General features: G+C 32.0%; 1 protein-coding gene across 1 annotated transcript in view; it reads left to right on the forward strand.

Annotated features, from left to right (window-relative positions):
• The first annotated feature begins 2,260 nt into the window (after positions 1-2,260).
• LOC134687957 (uncharacterized) overlaps positions 2,261-23,245 on the forward strand; it is a 38,593-nt gene continuing 17,608 nt past the window's right edge. Inside the window, exons 1-12 of the mRNA XM_063548420.1 lie at positions 2,261-2,328; positions 5,766-6,002; positions 9,721-9,882; positions 10,983-11,219; positions 12,503-12,661; positions 15,127-15,435; positions 16,091-16,252; positions 17,201-17,509; positions 19,496-19,657; positions 20,941-21,381; positions 21,745-21,906; positions 22,416-23,024. Of these exons, the coding sequence (XP_063404490.1) occupies positions 2,277-2,328; positions 5,766-6,002; positions 9,721-9,882; positions 10,983-11,219; positions 12,503-12,661; positions 15,127-15,435; positions 16,091-16,252; positions 17,201-17,509; positions 19,496-19,657; positions 20,941-21,381; positions 21,745-21,906; positions 22,416-23,024 (3,001 nt within the window). The 5' untranslated portion in view covers positions 2,261-2,276. The remainder of the gene's footprint in view (positions 2,329-5,765; positions 6,003-9,720; positions 9,883-10,982; positions 11,220-12,502; positions 12,662-15,126; positions 15,436-16,090; positions 16,253-17,200; positions 17,510-19,495; positions 19,658-20,940; positions 21,382-21,744; positions 21,907-22,415; positions 23,025-23,245) is intronic.

The raw sequence follows: 23,245 nt of genomic DNA on the forward strand, positions 1-23,245 counted from the left end.
TTGGCCAGGTGATCCGTTATAGTACAACAATGTCATCTAGATTTACTAAAGGATCAGGTTAAAACTTCGACATTGTTTGGCCAGAATACATTTTTGTACGTTGGCATAAAAATTGTATAACATATGATATGATGTCTACATGAAGCAGCTTAGAGTTAGAGGATATGTTTTAATTATTTGTAGTATTGAATTACAAATCTCTCATTATTTTTTTAAATATTACACACAAAAACAAGTGTAACATATGGTAAATAATTCAATTCTATCAATTGTCAATCATATAATAAGAAATAATTGCACTCTGAAACTTAATATTTTGCTAACTCAGCATATACGATAATTAAATATTTTTTTCGACAAAGGAAAACAAAACAATTATTTCCCAATATCTTGAAATTTAATAATATTGTTCCGTTAACTAAAAACTTATAAAGGTTGACCTACTGCTAAAGGGCGCATTTCATTTGCGCCAATTTTTAAAAAATCAAACCTTTCATTTGCGCCACAAGGTTATATATCATTTGCGCCAAAAAAAAACACCTTCATTTTACAGGTATGATTAAGACTGATTAAGAAGGGATATAATTACGATACTGTTGTCAAGTCATTAAAGATTGCATATTGTGGCGTTAATATTGAGTCACTGATAAGGTCTTTGCGTCGGAACTAAAGACATTTATTCTAAAAACAGTTGTTGGCATGACACGGGTTATGTTCTTCTCATATATGTTATGATGGTATGATACTAAACCCCTAACGGGAAGGATTGTGCCTAATGTTCATATGATGAAATCATAATCTTTCAGTCAGTTTAATTGAAGTCTGGAGCTGGCATGTCAGTTAACTGCTAGTAGTCTGTTGTTATTTATGTATTATTGTCATTTTGTTTATTTTCTTTGGTTACATCTTCTGACATCAGACTCGGACTTCTCTTGAACTGAATTTTAATGTGCGTAATGTTATGCGTTTATTTTTCTACATTGGTTAGAGGTATAGGGGGAGGGTTGAGATCTCACAAACATGTTTAACCCCGCCGCATTTTTGCGCCTGTCCCAAGTCAGGAGCCTCTGGCCTTTGTTAGTCTTGTATTATTTTTATATTAGTTTCTTGTGTACAATTTGGAAATTAGTATGGCGTTCATTATCACTGAACTAGTATATATTTGTTTAGGGGCCAGCTGAAGGACGCCTCCGGGTGCGTGAATTTCTCGCTACATTGAAGACCTGTTGGTGACCTTCTGCTGTTGTTTCTTATTTGGTCGGGTTGTTGTCTCTTTGACACATTCCCCATTTCCATTCTCAATTTTATGACAGGTAATATAACGGAAAAGTTAAATATTATTTACGATTTATTTTGTTTTTTGTTTGTAAATAACTCCCCCTGGATATATGTGTGAGTTCATACTCATTTCTTATACAAAACTGAGAGTCACTAAGGTTATAATCATGAATATATATATAGTGTTCACATGACCAGTCCAGTGTGAGGTGTCAAGATGGACATAGTCAAATCTGAGACAAACAGAGGAAAGAATTCTGTGATATTTGATGACCACATATATATACAGACTTGTAACTTTACTATAGTGCTAACAAATGTCTAAATAATGTACTCCAGTTTATAGTGCTTTCTTTTCTGTTTTTATCAAAGTTTTAACATTACTTTCATGATTTTACCAGTTTTAACATTACTTGTATGATTTTACCAAGGTTTTATTCAGGTTTTAACATTACTTGTATGATTTTAGCATTACTTGTATGATTTTATCGATATTTTAGCATAACTTGTATGTTTTTATGATAACTGATTTATGAGGAATATGTTTCTTCATTATTAAAAGACTTTTTGAAAAATAATATGTTTTATACTATTATTACCTGTATGTTTTTATGATAACTGATTTATGAGGAATATGTTTCTTCATTATTAAAAGACTTTTTGAAAAATTTTATGATTTATACTATTATTACCTGTATTTACCTGTATTTACCTGTACTTACCTGTAATATTGGCGCAAATGAAAGATTTAGTTTTTGGCGCAAATGAAACATGGTTTGTGGCGCAAATGAAAGATTTTTTTGGCGCAAATGAAATGCCAATTGGCGCAAATGAAAAGCACCGCTGCTAAATAGCAGTGGTCATGGTACGATCGTAACTTGGCGTCATGAAATAAACATTCTTTGTACCTTTTACAGTATGTCATGCATTACTTACATAATAGCATACTGAAGTCATTTAATATAATGATTTAAATACAATGTATTCATTTACTAATTATGTTTTGTAATATACGGTTAATGTTTAGTGGGATTTTAATTATCTACCTACGTAAGTTTGATTTTTTAAATAAAGGAAAAAATGAATCACAAACAAACAAACAAACGAACGAACAAACAAGCAAGCAAGCAAGCAAACAAACAACTAAATAAACAAACAAACAAACATACAAACAAACAAACAAAAACAAATAACTTAAAACAAATATTGAAATAAACAAAAATTTGTATCATGAGTGCACATGGCATACAGTAACATGACAATGCAGTTGACATTCGATTTGTTTTTTACATCACATGGTCAAAATACCTGTTTGAGGCTATTGTCAGAAAGCTGTCGCAAGAACTTCAAATTGTTTCGTTCATTCGTATGTATGCCTCAAATGATTTTCCGACAGGGGCAAAATTCCGGAAAAGAGAAGAAGTGCTAGCTATCGAGAATTCACAATTTAGCAGCCACTCCATGTGCAATGAATAAATAAAAAAATCAATCATCCTAGGCTTATATATATTGTTTTCATTGACAAACAAGTCCACCAGTTTTAAATTACTCCGAGAATTTTATTTTAATCTGAAAATTCTTTTCGATTAGTATGATAATCGTAATTATAAAAAAAATCGCATTCTGGATACATACTTGTATATTTATAACTTTCCTGGAACCGTAATAATAATTTATCTCCATTTAAAAAAAAAAAAAAATGCAAGTTATGTACACAATAATTTCTGAATGTAATTAGTTCGCGAAATTTAAATCCCTCCGCGTGCTTCAATACATCAAAGACTACCATTGCATATGAATACAAGGAGATGTGGGGATAAATCTTAATGAGACATCGAACCGTCGACGAAATAGAAGACATACATAAGGTCGCCACCAATATTATAGATAGGTGTCTATATGTAGACCTCGAAATCTACACGAAGTCGTTTCTTTCATTTAAAGTATGTTTTGTGGGTTATGTGTCCAGTATACTAAGAAAATTCTTGAACATTATGACGTTACGCACGGTATTGGTGCCACTCAGCGTTACACGACGTTCCTGATAAAACGACGATTTTGACGTTGTTCCACGGAAAGTTTCAAACGTTGACCTTAGTTTCTACTCATGTGAAAATGCCATTTAAAGTACAGAGATTTTCGAAGTTGCTTCCTTATATGGTTTTATTTTTCAAGCCGGTGCAAATGCAAAATTCCATTGTATTAAAACAAAATTTTAAATACATGAACAATCTTTAATTTTTGCGAAGAATTGTCTGCATCAAAAACACAAAATAACAATTTGATGTCTTGTAAAATGATTTGAATATATAAAGAGAAGATCTGGTATGATTGCTAATGAGACAACTCTCCACAAGAGACTAAATTGACATAGAAATGAACAACTATAGGTCACTGTACGGCCTTCAACAATAAAAGTCCATACAGCATAGTCTGCTATAAAAGGCACCGAAATGACAATTTTAAACTAACTGCCTAATTTATGTTAAAAAATGAACGAAAAAGTCTGTTTTGTATATTTTTTTGGACGTTTTTTATCTTCAAAATGTTTTAAAACTTAAAAACTTAGTTTGATACTTTGAGTGAAACAAATGCAGGACAAATCTGAGGCTAACCTCTTTACTCTAAGGACGAGCGTGCTTACAACATATCACATGGGCTGTTGTCTTTGCTTATAACCTTCGAGGTCTTATTTTCTTCTCTTTTTTACTATTTGTTTATTACCAGTTTTTTATATTTCTTAGAATTGACCAATGTTTTTTCTGCCAGAAGACATCTCCTATCTTTGCTTGTAAAATTTAAATATTTCGTTTCTTGTTTCTGTCTCCTTTTCCCAATAACACGTTTATACATGTGTGTTGTAATTGGGTAATTTCGCTCCCTCAATTTACGTTAATATTCAAATGCTTCTTTATTTGTTTTTGATTATGTTAGTTTTCTCGTTTGAATTGCTTTACATTTTTCATTTCGGGACCTTTTATAGCTGACTTTATTAAGGAAAGGGTTTTGCTCATTGTTGATTGCAAATAGAACTTATCAATTGGTCTTACACGGCCACATATACGGTATACAATGTAGATGCGAAAAAAATATATGATTTTACTGAAATGTTCACGACTAATGAGTACTTTTTCTCATAAGATTTTTGTGAGAATTTTCATTCATGTGTACAGCTTTGAATCTTTTGATAGCAACGCTAGGACTTACTTTATAATATCTTGCTGAGGAAGATAATTAAGATCTCACTTTTGATCGCATTTTCTTTTTCATAAAGTGGGAGTGTGGTCATTAGTTACTGTAAGTAATCTCGTTGTTATAGCTCCGGGGCCTTGTCTTTATTAAGTATCCGAGTTAAATATTTCGACATCTTATATCCTTGAAATAATGCAAATCTATATTTTAATGTATATTAAACGGGAACTTATATAGATCAGACCATTTACTGAAATTATGTTATGCCAAATATGCAAGAAAAGTCGTACACAGTTTAACGTTTTTATTACGCAAACGTCAAATTACGGTTACGGGGACATGTCATTGGACATCTAAGATCGTTTCGGATTTTCTACCTGAAACTCAAATAAATGTATACATCATATTATTTTAAAGGAAATTAAATGTATTTTGCCGAAATTAAGAGACTAAATAAAAAAAGAGTAAAAAAAATTTCTGTCTTCACTTTCATAAGATATAACATATGAAAATGGATTTTAATAATATCAGAAAAATTATACATGTCCCGAAGAAGCTATCCGAAGTCATTATAATGTAACCGCGGTCTTATTTATAAGCGAAACCAACGGTATAATCTATATAAAACACGAGAACGAGAAACGTTAACACTTATGAACTGCATCACCCAAGGCAACCACTTAACATATTCAGGCTAAAACATACAACATGTCTATAAACTTGACGCAACCCGCTTACATATTGTCCAAGGGAGGAAAAAAGATAGCTTTAATCATCTCATGGCGGTTCTGTATTCATGTACTTTGTATATTTTTCTGTTGCATAACAGGCATTATATGAATTACTGATAATACATGCATTCTTTTTTGATAAATAATAAAACATGTGTTTGATGAGATAATTTGGCGTTGTAAGTGTATAGAGAGTCGAAAAATCTTGAGTATTAACTGAATCGAAAGGACCACTTATGATACGCAATTTATTTAAAGCATCTAAATACAAAATTAATTAACTCCTTTATCATAAATGTTTCATTACATAATCTAATACACATGTATTTATAGTTATCAGGAACTATAGTTTGAAAGATTAGTTTTTTAATATAAATTTTACGAGAAGCCTTGACGAAACGATATGTGATACTTTTATGTGTAGTTTTTGTATCCCAAATAAGCTTAGTAGGTACTTTCAAATATTGTAGGTATGAATTACAATACTAACTAATGAGGTTAATCATTAAATAATAATGAGAAGAGAAATAAGATTATCATTGATGAGTAATTTTATGGTTTTAGATGTGCAGGTTTCATCAGCTACGACAGCTGATTACAATGATCCATGTACAGATTATGACATAATAGAAAGTCACTACAACAGAACTGTCAATTACACCTTACAAAGCGATGACGAGGATTTCTGTGAAACTGAATATATACTACCAGGCTGGTATAGATACCAAGATTTACAAAACATACCGACAAAACCACCGGCACCGGGACAATGTGGATCATCATCTCCTATATGGTTAAATGGTAATATTTTATAAATCGTATAAACGTTTTCTTTTTTTAATTTTATCATTTCTTTAAAAAATGTACATGTAGTTATTTTTGGATCCAACGTACTAATTAATGTAAATAAAAAAAAATTGAAAGAGCACAAATATGTAACACAGCAACAAACGCCAACCACTGAATCATTGGTTCTTGACTTTTGTCAGGCTCATGCATTCTTTTATATTTCAATATGACATAGAATTTTATTGGTCTGCAAGCATTAATGTTTCGTCTGAAATTTTAACATCATTTGGAAAGAAAATTACAGTATTCATTTTTTTTTAAAGTTCGTTCTAAATTATCACCTTATTCTGCTCTATGCGGATTTTTGACAAGCACATTACTTAATAAAACTTCACTTAAGTGGCAAAGCATAAATCAAACACAAACACACACATGTGACATATTTTTTTCATTTTTTATTACAGACAGTCAAAAGATTAATCATAAAATTATGAAAGTGTGGTATGATTGCCTATTAGAGATATAAAATGTACAGAAGCGTATTAGGGACATAGAAAAAATAAAATTGACAGTGAACATTTCGACCTATTTTTAAACTCGAAATTTCGACTTATTTAAAACTCGAAATTTCTACTTTTTTTAAACTCAAAATTTCGACTTTTTTAAAACTCGAAATTTCGACCTATTTTTAAACTCGAAATTTCGACTTATTTAAAACTCGAAATTTCAACTTTTTTTAAACTCAAAATTTCGACTTTTTTAAAAATTGGAATTTCGACTTATTCTAAACTCAAAATTTCAACTTATTTTTAACTCAAAATTTCGACTTTTTTAAAACTCGAAATTTCGACTTATTTTAAACTAGAAATTTCAACTTATTTTAAACTCAAAATTTTGTCTTTTTGAAAACTCGAAATTTCGACTTATTTTTAACTCAAAATTTCCATTTTTTTAAAACTTGAAATTTCGACCTATCTTTAAACTCGAAATTTCGACTTATCTAAAACTCGAAATTTCAACTTATTTTAAACTCAAAATTTCGACTTTTTTAAAAATTGGAATTTCGACTTATTCTAAAATCAAAATTTCAACTTATTATAAACTCAAAATTTCGACTTTTTTAAAACTCGAAATTTCGACTTTTTTAAAACTCGAAATTTCGACTTATTTTAAACTCGAAATTTCAACTTATTTTAAACTCAAAATTTTGTCTTTTTGAAAACTCGAAATTTCGACTTATTTTTAACTCGAAATTTCCACTTATTTTAAACTCAAAATTTCGACCTTTTTGTAAACTCAAAATTTCGACTTTTTTTTTAATCGAAATAGCGACTTTGATCTTCAAATTTCGACTGTTGAAATCTCGAAATTTTTACTTTTTCTAAGTACTTTTAAAACTTTGATGTTAGTTTTCAAACAGGTATTACAATTTCAGAAGGAGTAGACATGGACGCAAATTATTAAAGAGTCATTTACTTATTTTGTCAATTTATATTCAGAAACTGGTTTTGTTCTTAAATTAAGATATGGATTACCATTTAATATTAAAGAAACCATTCGTAAAGAACATGCATATTGACAGAATCCCCCCCCCCCCCCCCCCCCCCCCCCATATTCCATGTTTTAGTTTCCACGACACTGTCATAGAATCGTCAGATCTGAGGACATATAGCATCATAGTTGTAAAGGCCTGTTTGGTATACCAATAGCAAGTCACTGATTTTGCCTTGTTTAAACAATGGTAAATTAAGTAGCAAAAAAATGCCATGCATATTCAGAACGACCAATGAGCTGCCCCAGTTTTCTAGTTTTGGACGTTTGCATTCTTATAACCCGAATATTAACCCTTGTCTTTATATATTAGACTGTTGAATAAGAGTATGTCGTAATAAAGGTGTGTCGGAATAGCGGGGTTACTTGATACACATATCTGAAGTCCAGACTTGAAATATGTATTTGAACGTGAAACATATTCTATTTATTCTTTGTCAAGAAATCTAAAATAATCTCTTTAAAATGGTTTAGTTTATTAAAATATGCTAATGAATCTTTTGTGGATAGTTGTCTTATTGGCAATCACACCACATCTTCTTTTTTATATTATGAAGTTTATGATGTAAATGGCTCTCCGCCTCGTTGATATAAATGACTGTGAATGAGGTAATCGCAAACGTATAAATTTTAAGTTTAAAAGAAGTCGAAACTTTGGGTTTAAAAAAAGTAGAAATTTCGAGTTTAGAAAAAGTCGAAATTACGAGTTTAGAAAAATTCGAAATTTCGAGTTTAAAAAAATTCGAAATTTTGAGTTTAAAAGAAGTCAAAACTTCGAGTTTTAAAAAAGGTTGAAATTTTAAGATTTTAGAAACTTAAAATCTTAAGATAAGAAAAGTTAAAATTTCGAGTTAAAGTCGAAATTTTGAGATTTGAAATGTCAAAATTTCTACTTTGAAAAAAAAGTTCACTGCCAATTTTATTTTTTCTATGTCCCTTATACGCTTCCGTAAAAATGACACCGAAACTAATATCTATAAATCAAGGTTTTCAACAATCAGTTCTTATTAAAATTAACGGCCTCATTTACAAAATAATGAGCAAAAAAAAAGATGTACAGCTCCAAACGACAACTCTTGTCTTGGTACAGGCACATACAGAAAGTTGGGGGTAAAAGTTGATTGAAGGCTCCAACTCTTTACTAACATTGGGGTAGTTATGTACCTGTAAAACATGAGAATACACTTTATAAATCAGTTGAAAAGGGCTTTCCATTGTATCTTGTTTCTCGTTTTTTTATATAGATAAGTCCATTGGTTTTCTTTTTTTTAATGGTTTTATACAAGTCATTTGAAGCCATTTAACGGCCTCATTTACAAAATAATGAGCACAAAATATTAGATGTACAGCTCCAAACGACAACTCTTGTCTCGGTACAGGCACATACAGAACGTGGGGGGTAAAAGTTGATTGAAGGCTCCAACTCTTTCCTAACATTGGGGTAATTATGTAACTGTAAAACATAAGAATACACTTTAAAAATCAGTTGAAAAGGGCTTTCGATTGTATCTTGTTTCTCGTTTTTTTATATAGATAAGTCCATTGGTTTTCTTTTTTTAATGGTTTTATACAAGTCATTTGAAGCCATTTAACGGCCTCATTTACAAAATAATGAGCAAAAAATATTAGATGTACAGCTCCAAACGACAACTCTTGTCTTGGTACAGGCACATACAGAACGTGGGGGGTAAAAGTTGATTGAAGGCTCCAACTCTTTCCTAACATTGGGGTAGTTATGTAACTGTAAAACATAAGAATAAACTTTATAAATCAGTTGAAAAGGGCTTTCGATTGTATCTTGTGTCTCGTTTTTTTATATAGATAAGTCCATTGGTTTTCTTTTTTTAATGGTTTTATACAAGTCATTTAAAGCCATTTATAGCTTGCTGTTCGGTGAGAGCCAAGGCTCCTAGTTGAAGACATATAATGGTTTTCTTTTACAAATTGTGACTTGGATAGATAGTTGTCTCATCTATTTCGTAGATATTAAACATTCAGATCAAGTTGTGGTATCAGCGACTCATCTCGAGCTTTCTATTAAATTATAAATGATTAACTATAATGATCATTGTTTCCTCTGTTATATAAGACAAGGCTTGGGATTTTTGATTAATATGAAACTGTTCTGTTTTTTGAAAACCACATTATCGGTACTAGTATTTGCATGCATGTATTTCAGGATCGTATCCGAAGACATATAGTGAATATCGTACGTTAAAGGCCTGTCGAGTAGGAACTACTTCAGACTGTGAAGACAGCTGGGATGTTACTGTCGTCAATTGTATGACATACAATGTTGCGTACTTAGTACCAACACCGGGCTGCGGACGATATTGTATGGGTTAGTATACATGCAGTTTTGGTTTGTTTGGGTCATGCGTATCAAATTGCCACGGCTAATACTCTATAAGCGTGTGATTTTTGTGTTTTCATCACCATTTGATTTTCTGAACATTAATATTGAATATTGAATAAATATTAAGGACGACATCAAAAGATCGATGTAGGATAAATTAAACTTAAATCAAATAGTTTGCGGGTAGAGGTTAAAACTCTACAAGTTTTTTACATCTAAAATCGATTTTTACATATATCATTATTGGTTAATCAGTTTTTCCCAAATAAGTTAAGAAGGGGTTGGGGGTGGGGGGTGGTCGGAGGGTCAGTGAAAAAACTATGTGAATTAAGTTTTTTTTATCCTACATTAAACTTAGGATGTCGTCCCTAAGGCCGCAGGTTTTTTTCTTTTGAATTGTTTCACATTTGGTAAAGCCTAACCTTCTACATGTTTAAAGACGGTATCAATATTACTCCTTGTTTAAACTCATGCGGGAACTTTAGATGTGTGCACTATCGTCCTTTGGCTTTGGTGCAGTTGACTTGATGACAAGTCCACCTATTTCTTTCCCGGATAATTTGTAAGAAGCTCTATAGTATCCTTCATTTTTGACTACAATAATGAATATCAAAGATCCGGAAGTATGTACATGAGAAAATATCACATTGAGACAATAACGTTTGCCGAGTTAGAATGCAATGAAGATTTTGAAAACAAAACTTCTTCATTTATTCTGAAAAATCAAATGTACATACTGCTGTTGAAATATTCACGCATATTTTGACGACATCTAAATAATTTGAACTTGTTTTTTGAATTATGACTGACGAGGTGCTGAACTGATGACGTATGTCAGTACCTCTACTTTTTACATCACTTATAATAAAGAACCCTTCAAATGATTGAATAAAATATCTCATAACAGATTCTCCTCCGCTCCTAGGTTTCTAATTTAATAACACCATTGAAGTGCATTGACTTAAAGAAGTTAAGAATTGATTCCATGAACAGTATTTGGTAAGTCAAATTGTGACATAGTACAAAATTGAGTAAAGACAATTGAAAGCTTTATAAGTATCTAAATTCTGACCATGAATTTGTAGAATCCGATAAAGACTATAAGATGTCTACAGAACAAGATTGGATGTACCCGTGTTACAGCCATAGCATCATACCAAATGATTACGATAGAGCAGTGGATTATACACTGATGGATGGAGAAACAGAATACTGTGATAATATTACATCGGGATGGTATGGGTATATGGGATATGAGAATGTTCCTACAAAACCCCCAAAACCTGGACAGTGTGGATCATCATCTCCTATATGGTTTGAAGGTAATTTTCCGAATGATTATATTGTTGTAGAACATATTTTATATTTAGATTTCATGTACAATAAATCCGACTGAATCTTCACAATGTTGGTACATTAACATTAAAAGTTTTGAATACAAATTAACGATGCATTTTTATGAAATTTACGTGTAAATGCAGCAGTATCAAACTAGTTCAATAAAATAGTGATCCCGCTAACATGTTTAACCCCGCCACATTATTTATATATATGTACCTGTTTTACATTGTCTTATCGGGGCCTTTTATAGCTGACTATGCGGTATGGGCTTTGCTCATTGTTAAGGCCGTACGGTGACCTATAGTTGTTAATGTTTGTGTCATTTTGGTCTTTTGTGGATAGTTGTCTCATTGGCAATCATACCACATCTTCTTTTTTTTAATTTTTTTTTTTTATATAATATCGTTTTATTATACATACTAATATCTTCTACACAGCTACTTTTCCATAGGTACTATTTCTGTACTAAAATATGCAGTACTGGAAATTTGCTTTTAATATTTAGTACTTTTTCTATACTTTAAAATTATTGTAATATTTAGGTACTTGTATTTTACAGTACTTGATTTGTACTGAATATTTTTGTACAGAAATAATACAATATTTCATGTTTGAAAATCATATACTTTAAGAAATAGAAAAAATCTTTCAAAATGCTGAAAATGTAACGGTAGTAACCAAACATCTTTAGTACCTATATTTCAAGTACAAATAAAGTACTGTAAAATACAGGTACCTAAATATTACGATAATTTTGAAGTAACACAATAGTACTGAATATTAAAAGTAGATTTCCAGTACTTCATATCTTTAGTATAGAAATAGTACCTATGCAAAAGTAGCTGTGTATGATCTTTGAAATAAGGTTCTAGCATATTAACTTTACCTCTTACCAGAAACGGAGTCTCTTTGTTTACATCTTTGGTCATATTTATTCGCAAATACTGAGTCTCGACAAAAAACCCGATCTAATCACTTGTTAAAACACAATTTCAGGTGTACACTATACTTAATGTGTATACATACATTTTGACGAGAAGAGAAAAACAGGTAATTTATTCAGTATGATGATATAACTTTTTTAGAAGATTCTTAACAAATTAAAATTATAATCTTAATTGTGTATCTTAAAAAGGTTTGTGCACTGATAATCTTTGTTCACTAATTTACATGTACAAAAATGTAATTCAAACATGTGTGTTCTGTAGATGACTTTCATAAAGAATTCAAACTAAAAGATTAAAATGAGTACCCTTTTCTGCAGGAAAATATCCATCGTATGGAATGACATCTACCATGAAAGCCTGCACAGTTGGAGAATCGTCTATTTGCAGCAAAAGTTGGAATGTTACAGTATTGAACTGCGGCTATTTCAATGTAGCAAAATTGCCAGATTTAGATGTTTGTGCTAGGTATTGCATGGGTAAGGTAGTCTTAACATTGTTTTGTTTGAAGGCGACATTCTCTCGTAGAAAACATTTGCGCTGTATCTGACTAGTATCTAATTGTTCTTGGTGAATATATAAAATACTCTTTCATAATAACTTCTTGAAACATTTCGTCATGGCGATATATATTTAAGTTTAGAAATATGTATAGTGGCTTCAATTTTCATTACGCCATAATAAAACCAAGGAATATATCAGTAAATCAATCTATTAAACAGGCATAATATTATAACCTTATTGAAAAGAAATTCAATGCAAATCCAACTTTTTTGTTCTGTTTTTTTCCCCATCCGTTAAACATGAAGCGTAAAAAATAAAATACAATGTTTTGCCTCATATTTACCAGAAAATTAAACATTTGACTAAATCATAAATGTTTAGTCACGGTTATCTATTTACTGGATTAATTTACCGAATTTGTAATCACATAAGCAACACGACGGGTGCCATATGTGGAGCAGGATCTGCTTACCCTTCCGGAGCACCTGAGATCACCCCTAGTTTTTGGTGGGGTTCGTGTTGTTTATTCTTTAGTTTTCTATGTTGTGTCATGTGTACTATTGTTTTTCTGTTTGTCTTTTTCATTTTTAGCCATGGCGTTGTCAGTTTGTTTTAGATTAATGAGTTTGACTATGCCTTTGGTATCTTTCGTCCCTCTTTTATCCTAAAACAAACGTTGAGACTTTGAGTATGTAAGCTATAAAGATATGTCGAACCCTAAGGAACTCTAAGGAAAACGGATTGTCCATTATCATATGACAAAATCAAAATCGCAAACACGAAATGGATAACATCTGTCATATTTGGAACAGACATATCCTTGATATTAGTTAGGCAAATGAAAACATTTCCTGTACCATGGAATTCCAAATAGTGTATCTTTCAGTTGGAAGATACGTTAACGTTTTTCTGAAAGTACAGAAAATGCTTTGATTTAGTTTTAAAGATTTTTAAAGATGGATTGAATGGACGGCTTAACGAGAAAATTTTCACTGATTTGTGCAAATGATGAAACATATTGAATATGGTCGAGATCTTCATTTTTAAATCGTATTTTCCTACTTGATTTATTTTCTGTTAACATCTAATCACTTTTCTTTGTTTCTTGTGTTACTAAGAGGGAAATACAATATATAGCCTAAGGTTAGTTCAAAGATTTAATCCCAAACCTTTGCCATTGGTGAATGTTTATATACTTTAAGAATATTTCAAATTTCAAATCTCCGCAGATAAACCATATGACTTTCAATGCTCTTATGAAAAAAAACACCAATGAACGATTCTGTATATGCCAAAGTATGATATTTTTCGTTAGACGTTCTTTTTGTACATTCAGAATCAAAGAACAGTTCTGACTGCAATTCTAACTCTTCACAATGGAATTCTGGGATGCATACAACTCCGCCATTCAATTATTCCTACAACGGACCGTCTTCTTCGTCATTCAATTATTCCTACAACGGACCATCTTTTCCTTCATTCAATAATTCCTACAACGGACCATCTTCTCCTTCCTTCAATCATTCCTACATCGGACCATCTTCTCCTTCATTCAATAATTCCTTAAACGGACCTTCTTCTCCGTCATTCAATAATTCCTACAACAGTCCATCTTCTCCGTCGTCATTCAATAATTCCTACAACAGTCCATCTTCTCCGTCGTTATTCAATAATTCCTACAACAGTCCATCTTCTCCGTCGTCATTCAATAATTCCTACAACGGACCATATTCTCCGTCATTCAATAATTCCTACAACAGTCCATCTGCTCCGTCATTCAATAATTCCTACAACGGACCCTCTTCTCCGTCATTCAATCATTCCTACAACGGACCATCTTCTCCGTCATTCAATCATTCCTACAACAGTCCATCTGCTCCGTCATTCAATAATTTCTACAACGGACCATCTTCTCAGTCATTCAATAATTCCTACAACGGACCATCTTCTCCGTCATTCAATCATTCCTACAACAGTCCATCTGCTTCGTCATTCAATAATTCCTACAACGGACCATCTTCTCCGTCATTCAATCATTCCTACAACGGACCATCTTCTCCGTCAATCAATCATTCCTACAACAGTCTATCTGCTCCGTCATTCAATAATTTCTACAACGGACCATCTTCTCCGTCATTCAATTATTCCTACAACAGTCCATCTTTTCAGTCATTCAATCATTTCTACAACAGTCCATCTGCTCCGTCATTCAATAATTTCTACAACGGACCATCTTCTCCGTCATTCAATTATTCCTACAACGGACCATCTGCTCCGTTATTCAATAATTTCTACAACGGACCATTATCTCCGTCATTCAATAATTCCTACAACGGACCATCTTCTCCGTCATTCAATTATTCCTACAACGGACCATCTGCTCCGTCATTCAAAAATTCGTATCAGTAATTTTTAATCATATACGTTGTTTTACATTCAGAATCAAAGAATAGTTCCGGCTGGAATTTTAACTCATCACAGTGGTATTCTGGAATGCATACATCTCCTTCATTCAACAATTCCTACAACGTACCATCTTCCCCGTCATACTACGACGACCCGTGTTACACTTATAGCATCATGCCAAATGATTACGACAGAGCAGTGGATTATATGCTGATGAGTGGCGAAACGGAAATTTGTGACAATATATCATTGGGATGGTACGGGTACATGGGATTTGAGAATGTGCCTACAAAACCCCCAAAACCTGGGCAGTGCGGATCATCATCTCCTATATGGTTCGAAGGTAATGTTTCGAATGATCATAGTGTTGTAGAATATATTATATGTTAAGGTTACAGAGGTTTAATGTTTAATAAGTTCGAAAGATTTTACGTTATGTAAATTTGAGTTTTTTTCCTACATATCTGTTGCAAAGATACTCATTGACGAAAAAGTGATATTGTATAATACCAAGATCATCTACTCATCGTTTAGTGATCTGTAAAAACAAATTCTGTTGTTGCTACCTACATTGATGGTTATAATGCCTCATTAAATAGACTGAACTCCAGCCAATTCCACGGTTGGTGATCACAGATATTTACAAAAAAGAACCCGGCTGTTATATACCAGGTTTATAATTTCGTACGTCAGAAAGCGATGTCTACCTTTATGTTCCATTTTTTTTTTAGACATTTCAAAACCCAAAATTAAAAAAAGAATGAACATATGAATGCTATTTTATGTCAGCAGACCAGTAATAAATGTTAAGCTGGTGATATGTTAGGGGAAGAACTTTTTACAAAGAACAAGTTAACTTATCAACTGCTCTTGTGTACATATAAACCCAAATATAGTACTGTTATTCATTGTTACTCAAAACGATAAAGTTTGGAAATGTTCGACCAATCATTTATAAAAGATCGATACATTTACTATAACTTGTAACTTTTAATCAGGAACATATCCTTGGTACAAAGGGATGATGTCTTCAATGAATGCATGTACAGTTGGAATATCATCAAATTGCAGCACCAGCTGGAACGTTACTGTAAAGAACTGTGGCTATTACAATGTGGCCAAATTACCTCCCTTACATATGTGTGCAAAATATTGCATGGGTAAGTATTTACAAAATTGATGTCTAGATATCCGGTAATACGAGTAGATAAAACCTACTCCGCTTAGAGAGTAGTGTAACATTTTAGAATAGTCAAGAGCTCCATGGTTACAGTTTATTGGATTGTGAATCGATCGTTGCTTTATTCATCTGATTTTTTGTAAAAAACAAATAAATTATGTATAAGTTGAGTCAAGACGTGAAACAACTGCTTTTTTGTAGTGTTCAATATATTGTAATTAGTCGATATCCCCCTAATCCACATTATTGTTAGGTTCTAGTGATTAGATTTACAAGTGAATATTAGTTACACAGTGTGTAATTGTCCTAATACGAGAATTTATCGGGTCAATGACATTTATATCGGGTGAGGCCAAGCCAAACTCGATATGAATTTTATTGACCCGATAAATTCCGTATTAGGACGATTGAACACTGTGTAACGAATTTATCCTGATTTTGTTATATTACATATTATTATATTTAAATTCAATATAATGACAACATCAACCTAATATATTTTAGATATTTAATCTAAAACTGTGAAAAATTAAAAATATTAGGACTATGAAACAACTCATTTAAAAAAATAATTAATTAGGTCAATGGTAGAAGGGAGATAACCCCAATTGACGTAATAAATAAGGGAGATAATTCCTATTGACATAATAAAAAAATGTACTGAAATTTTTTAGGACAATATCAGCCAATCAAATTGCGAGAAATTACTCTAAATCAGGATAATGATATTTACAGCAATTTCTTTAAGCCATATCCCATGAAGAGATACGATGACAAATATTGTCATTTCATTCTCTACGTATACCTTTTGATAAATTTACTTATTGACATACCTAGCCCATGGTTAAGAGAAAATGAATTAATGGCGTTTGTTTTTCAAGATTTTGTAAATATTAGTCTGTAATCATATATGTTTTAATACATTCAGAATCAAAGAATAATTCCGACTGGAATTCTAACTCATCACAATGGTATTCTGGAATGCATACATCTCCTTCATTCAATAATACCTACAATGGACCATCTTCTCCGTCTTACTGGGATGACCCGTGTTACAGTTATAGCATCATATCAAATGATTACGACAGAGCAGTGGATTATACATTGATGGACGGCGAAACAGAGTACTGTGATAATATAACATTGGGATGGTATGGATACATGGGATATGAGAATGTACCCACAAAACCTCCTAAACCCGGACAGTGTGGATCATCTTCTCCTATATGGTTTGAAGGTAATGTTTCGAATGATCATATTGTTGTAGAATACACTATATTTTAAGGTTACAGTGATTTAATGTTTAGTAAATTCGAAAGCTTTTAAGTAAAGTAAATTTGAGGTGTTTCTATATTTCTATTGCAAATATACTCATTGACGAAATAATGATATTGTACAATACCAAGATTATCTACTCATAGTTTAGTTATCTGAGAAAACAAAATCTGTTGTTGCTACGTACATTGATGATTATAATGCTTCGTTTAATAGACTCAACTTCTGCCAATTCCACGTTTGGTGATCAGATATATTTACCAAAAAAACTGTGTCAAATTCGGAAATCATATCTTTGCCTACACAGGCAAATTTCACTCACATCAATTTCACATGATTTTATATCCATGTGAATCTCACGTGAGATTTACACGAATTTCACCTCAAACGAGCTTATACATGAAACTTACGTGAAATCAGTCATTGTGAGTTTCATGTTAATCTCATGTGAAACTTGTGTGAATTTCACCTGAAAATCACATATTTTTTTCCCTGTAAAATTCACATGAATTTTTATAATAAAGTATTTCAAAAAGCATTTAAATTTTCAATTTAAATTAAAATCATGAAAAATATATTTGTTTTTTGTAAATTTCATGTGAAATTCATGTGAAAAATTTCACATTAAATTCATGTGGATCTAAACTCACGTGACATTCACGTGAGTTTCATGTTCATGTATTAGTTCGATTGGGGTGAATCTCACGTGAATACGTGACATTCATGTGAAAAATTTCACATCAGAATCACGTGAAATTCATGTGAAACATTTCACATCAGATTTACGTGAAATTTATGTGAAACATTTCACATCAGATTCACGTGAAATTCATGTGAAAAATTTCACATCAGATTCATGTGAAACTCAACTCACGTGAAATTCACATGAACATTTTCACGTGAGTTTCATGTTCATGCATAAGCTAAATTGGGGTGAATCTCACGTGAAATTTTTTCATGTGAATTTCAAGTGAGATTCATGTGAAATTCATGTGAGCAAAGTTTGCCTGTGTAGGATCAAAGAACATCTTTTGTGTTCTATTTTGTTTTTGATCATTTAAAAAAAAATAAATTACAAAAATAAATAAATGAACATATGCATGGTATTTCATGTCAGAACACCAGTAATAAATGTTTGGCAGGTGATTTGGTAGAGGGAACTTTTTACAAACCACAAGTTTGCTTACAACTACTTTTGCGAACATAGAATACCAAACGTAGAACTGTTATTTAAGAAATAATTCATGGGGGCTTGAATATATCGTTATTTTACCACGGGTTGGCCCTTTATGACAAATATTTTACCCTGAGCGATAGCGAGGGGTAAAATATCGGCATAAAGGGACAACCCGTGACAAAAATCTAGATATATTCAAGCCCCCATGAATTATTTCGATTCTAATAGGACAAATACGGCATTTTTTGTAGATCGAAGCGCTCTAGGTGGAGGCCATTATTTGCCGTTCCCATAAATTAACGCACTTTTAGATTGGCGTAAAAGAACGGAGCAAACAGAATAAGTGACATGCTCAAACTATTCACAAAACTTATTTAGATAGATTTGGATGAATTTTAATGATAACTTACTTATATATCTTTTATGTATATAAAAAATGGGCTTATACCACATTTTAGCATCGTTTGTTTACGTTTCCTTGTTGTGATGATTTTAGGTATCAAAAGCGTGTATTTTCCCGTAAAATGCTTAAATTATAACGTCATCGTTCTATGACGTCGTGTACTTCATTCATGAAAAAACATATGACGTGGGAGTACGATCGGAACAGCCAATGCAATATATTCATATTTTACCACGGGTGTGTACTCAAAGCGTTTGAAGGACGTCATGTTAGAATTAGTATTACCCAATACGATTAAGGTTGGAAATGTTCAACCAATTGAAATAAGATCGATTCAAAAACTAATACTTGTAACTTTTTTTCATCAGGAATATATCCTTGGTACAAAGGAATGACGTCTTCAATGAATGCATGCGCAGTTGGAATATCATCAAATTGCAGTACCAGTTGGAACGTTACTGTAAAGAACTGTGGCTATTACAATGTGGCCAAATTACCTCCCTTACATATGTGTGCAAAATATTGCATGGGTAAGAATTTAAAACATTAGTTATCTGATTGTCTCGTCATGCGACCATATAAAACTTTACCTTATACGCTTAGGGAAATGTGTTACATTTTAGGATAACTAAAACCTTCACCGTTATAGCTTGTTGGTTTGTTGATTTGTTGATCGTTTATTACATTATCCATCTAAGGATGTATTCTTCTGACATTTCAGTCTCGTTTCGTCTCGTTGAAATCTCGTTCTTTAATTATTTCCAAAACCTGTGATACAAGTGGAAAGTATCAATGAATTATAAAAATATTATAATCAAACATAATTCTTTGAAAAAATTGTGTATTAACAATGACTGGTTTTTGAGTAATCCAGTTTTCAAATTTAACGACCAATCAAGTCAGTTTTTTAGGCCTAAATTTGGAGAAAACGGGTTATGGATACAAAAAGTGATTTTACAAGAATCATGTACATCCCATATCAATTTTGTCTTTTCAAATTTCTAAGATATGTATTTTTTCAATCATTTACAACAAAAAAGTTGATGTAATATGCGTTTTGTTCTTAAAACTTAGAAAAATCACAAAAATACAAAATTGACAGCATGGTAAATTTGACACAAAAAACCGTCAAAATATGATAAAGCTTTCTTATATAAACACCTACCTATATTTTTTTGTAAGAACATTTATTCAGATTGGTCCGCTTCATCTTTATAGAAAGTATAAAAAAAAGTTTAGTTGTGGAACTGTAATTTTTTCCACGAGAATAGCTCAAAAATAGGTAAAACTCGATGAAAAATGGAAAATCATTAAAATTTGGCATTTTTAGAGGGTCGTAGCAAAACAAGTAGTGCATTACCAATTATTTTGTTACAGTCTTATCAACCCCAAAAATCAGGTTAAGAAACAAAGTTTAATTCTAGATATTTTTGGCTCCTCAGATGTGTACATCCTTAAAGCTAATTCCTTATTCTTTGTCATGACAAATAAAATGAGATATAATGAATAAGTGAAGTCAAATACTTTAAATGAGTTAATACCCCCCTCCCCCTCAGAATCCAAATTATTGTCTAGGTTCTAGTGATAAGATCTACAACAAATGAAGGATATATAGAGCAATTTCTATTAGCCATATTCCATGAAGAGATACGATGACACATATTGTAATTTCTTACGTATACATAATAACAAGTTTACTTATTGACATACCCAATTAATGGTTAAGAGTAAGCTCTCAAAATAAATTATTCGCGTTGGTTTTGAAGATTTTGTAACTATCAGTTTATAATCATATATGTTATTACTCATTCAGAATCAAAGAATAGTTCCGGCTGGAATTCTAACTCATCACAATGGTATTCTGGAATGCATACATCTCCTTCATTCAATAATTCCGGCTGGAATTCTAATTCGTCACAGTGGAATTCTGGAATGCATACATCTCCTTCATTCAATAATTCCGGCTGGAATTCTAATTCGTCACAATGGTATTCTGGGATGCATACATCTCCTTCATACAATAATTCCTACAATGGACCATCTTCTCCGACATACTACGATGATCCATGTAACAGTTATAGCATTATACCAAATGATTACGACAGAGCAGTCGATTATATGCTGATGATTGGCGAACCAGAAATCTGTGACAATTTAACATTGGGATGGTACGGGTACATGGGATTTGAAAATGTACCTACAAAACCTCCAAAACCTGGGCAGTGCGGATCATCATCTCCTATATGGTTTGAAGGTAATAATTCAGATAATAATATTGTTGTAGAATATATTCTATATCAAAATTGTAGTATTTCCATGTTTAATAGCTTGGAAAGTTTTTTTAACTTGTGTAAATTTGAGGTTTTATCCTTCATTTCATATGTTGAATTTTATTGCCACTTTTAAAAAACGGCACATCAGTAATACATGGTGCTATATTCGGGGAACAACTTTTTGCAAACACCAAATTTGCCTATAAACTACTTTTGCGAATATCAAATCCCATATGCAGTACAGTTATGCATTATTACTGTGTAAAACTAAGTTCCAAATGCTTTGTTGATCATTGACAAAAGATTGATTTTTAAATAACTATGATTTAAATCTATTATATCAGGAACATATCCTTGGTACAACGGGATGATATCTACAATGAATGCATGCACAGTTGGATTATCATCAAATTGCAGCAGCAGTTGGAACGTTACTGTGAAGAACTGTGGCTTTTACAATGTGGCTAAATTACCACCCTTACATATGTGTGCAAAATATTGTATGGGTGAGTATTTAAAACATTTGTTAGTTGATTGTCATACGAGCATATGACCCATAATCCGATTAGAGAATAATGTTACATCTTAGGATATCCAAGAGCTCCACCGTTATTGTTTCTTGGTTTGTTAATTGATGGTTACTTGTTCATCTAAAACAGTCTCCTGATTTCTTGTCAGAACTAAAAAAATGATCTATAAGATGTTTCAAATGTAAAATGTGAAACAACTACTATTTTATAATGTTTAATTATTTTTGAATTAGTTTTGATATCCAATCTTTAAATCAACATTTTTCTAGGTTATAGTTATTAGATCTATAACAGAGGAAAGGTTAATAGGATGTGTTCCTAATGAGATGAACCACACAGGATGATTCGATGATGAATATGTCCTTTTTTTTCTTTTCCCCATGATAATGTTATACATTGACTTAACCCAAACCATAGACTATTAGGGTTCGTTTTAAAGAAAAAAAAATATTAGTCTATAATCATATATGCAATAATTCATTCAGAATCAAAGAATAATTCCGGCTGGAATTCTAACTCTTCACAATGGTATTCTGGGATGCACACAACTCCGCCATACAATAATTCCGGCTGGAATTCGAACTCGTCACAATGGTATTCTGGGATGCATACATCTCCGCCACTCAATAATTCCGGCTGGAATTCGAACTCGTCACAATGGTATTCTGGGATGCATACAACTCCGCCATTCAATAATTCAGGCTGGAATTCGAACTCGTCACAATGGTATTCTGGGATGCATACAACTCCGCCATTCAATAATTCAGGCTGGAATTCGAACTCGTCACAATGGTATTCTGGGATGCTTACATCTCCGTCGTTCAATAATTCCAGCAACGGACCATCTTCTCCGTCATACAATGATTCCTACAACGGACCATCTTCTCCATCATACTGGGATGACCCTTGCAACAGTTATATCATCATATCAAATGATTACGACAGAGCAGTAGATTATACACTGAAGAGTGGCGAAACAGAGTACTGTGATAATATAACATTGGGGTGGTACGGGTATATGGGATATGAGAATGTACCTACACATCCTCCAAAACCTGGGCAGTGTGGATCATCATCTCCTATATGGTTTGAAGGTAATGTTTCCAGTGATCATATCGCTGTTGAACACATTTTATATTAAATTACAGTAGTTAATAGTTTTATTACTTATATAATTGTTTTTAACTTGATATTTAAAGGCTTTTATCCGTTTATTTATTTCTATTATGAAGTTAATCACTAACGAAAAAAAAGATTTTGTGATATCAAGTGCATCTACCCATCTTTTTGTGATCTGTACAAATTTACAAATATT

Source organism: Mytilus trossulus, chromosome 10 (genome assembly GCF_036588685.1).
Source record: "Mytilus trossulus isolate FHL-02 chromosome 10, PNRI_Mtr1.1.1.hap1, whole genome shotgun sequence".
Taxonomy (NCBI): Eukaryota; Metazoa; Mollusca; class Bivalvia; order Mytilida; family Mytilidae; genus Mytilus; species Mytilus trossulus.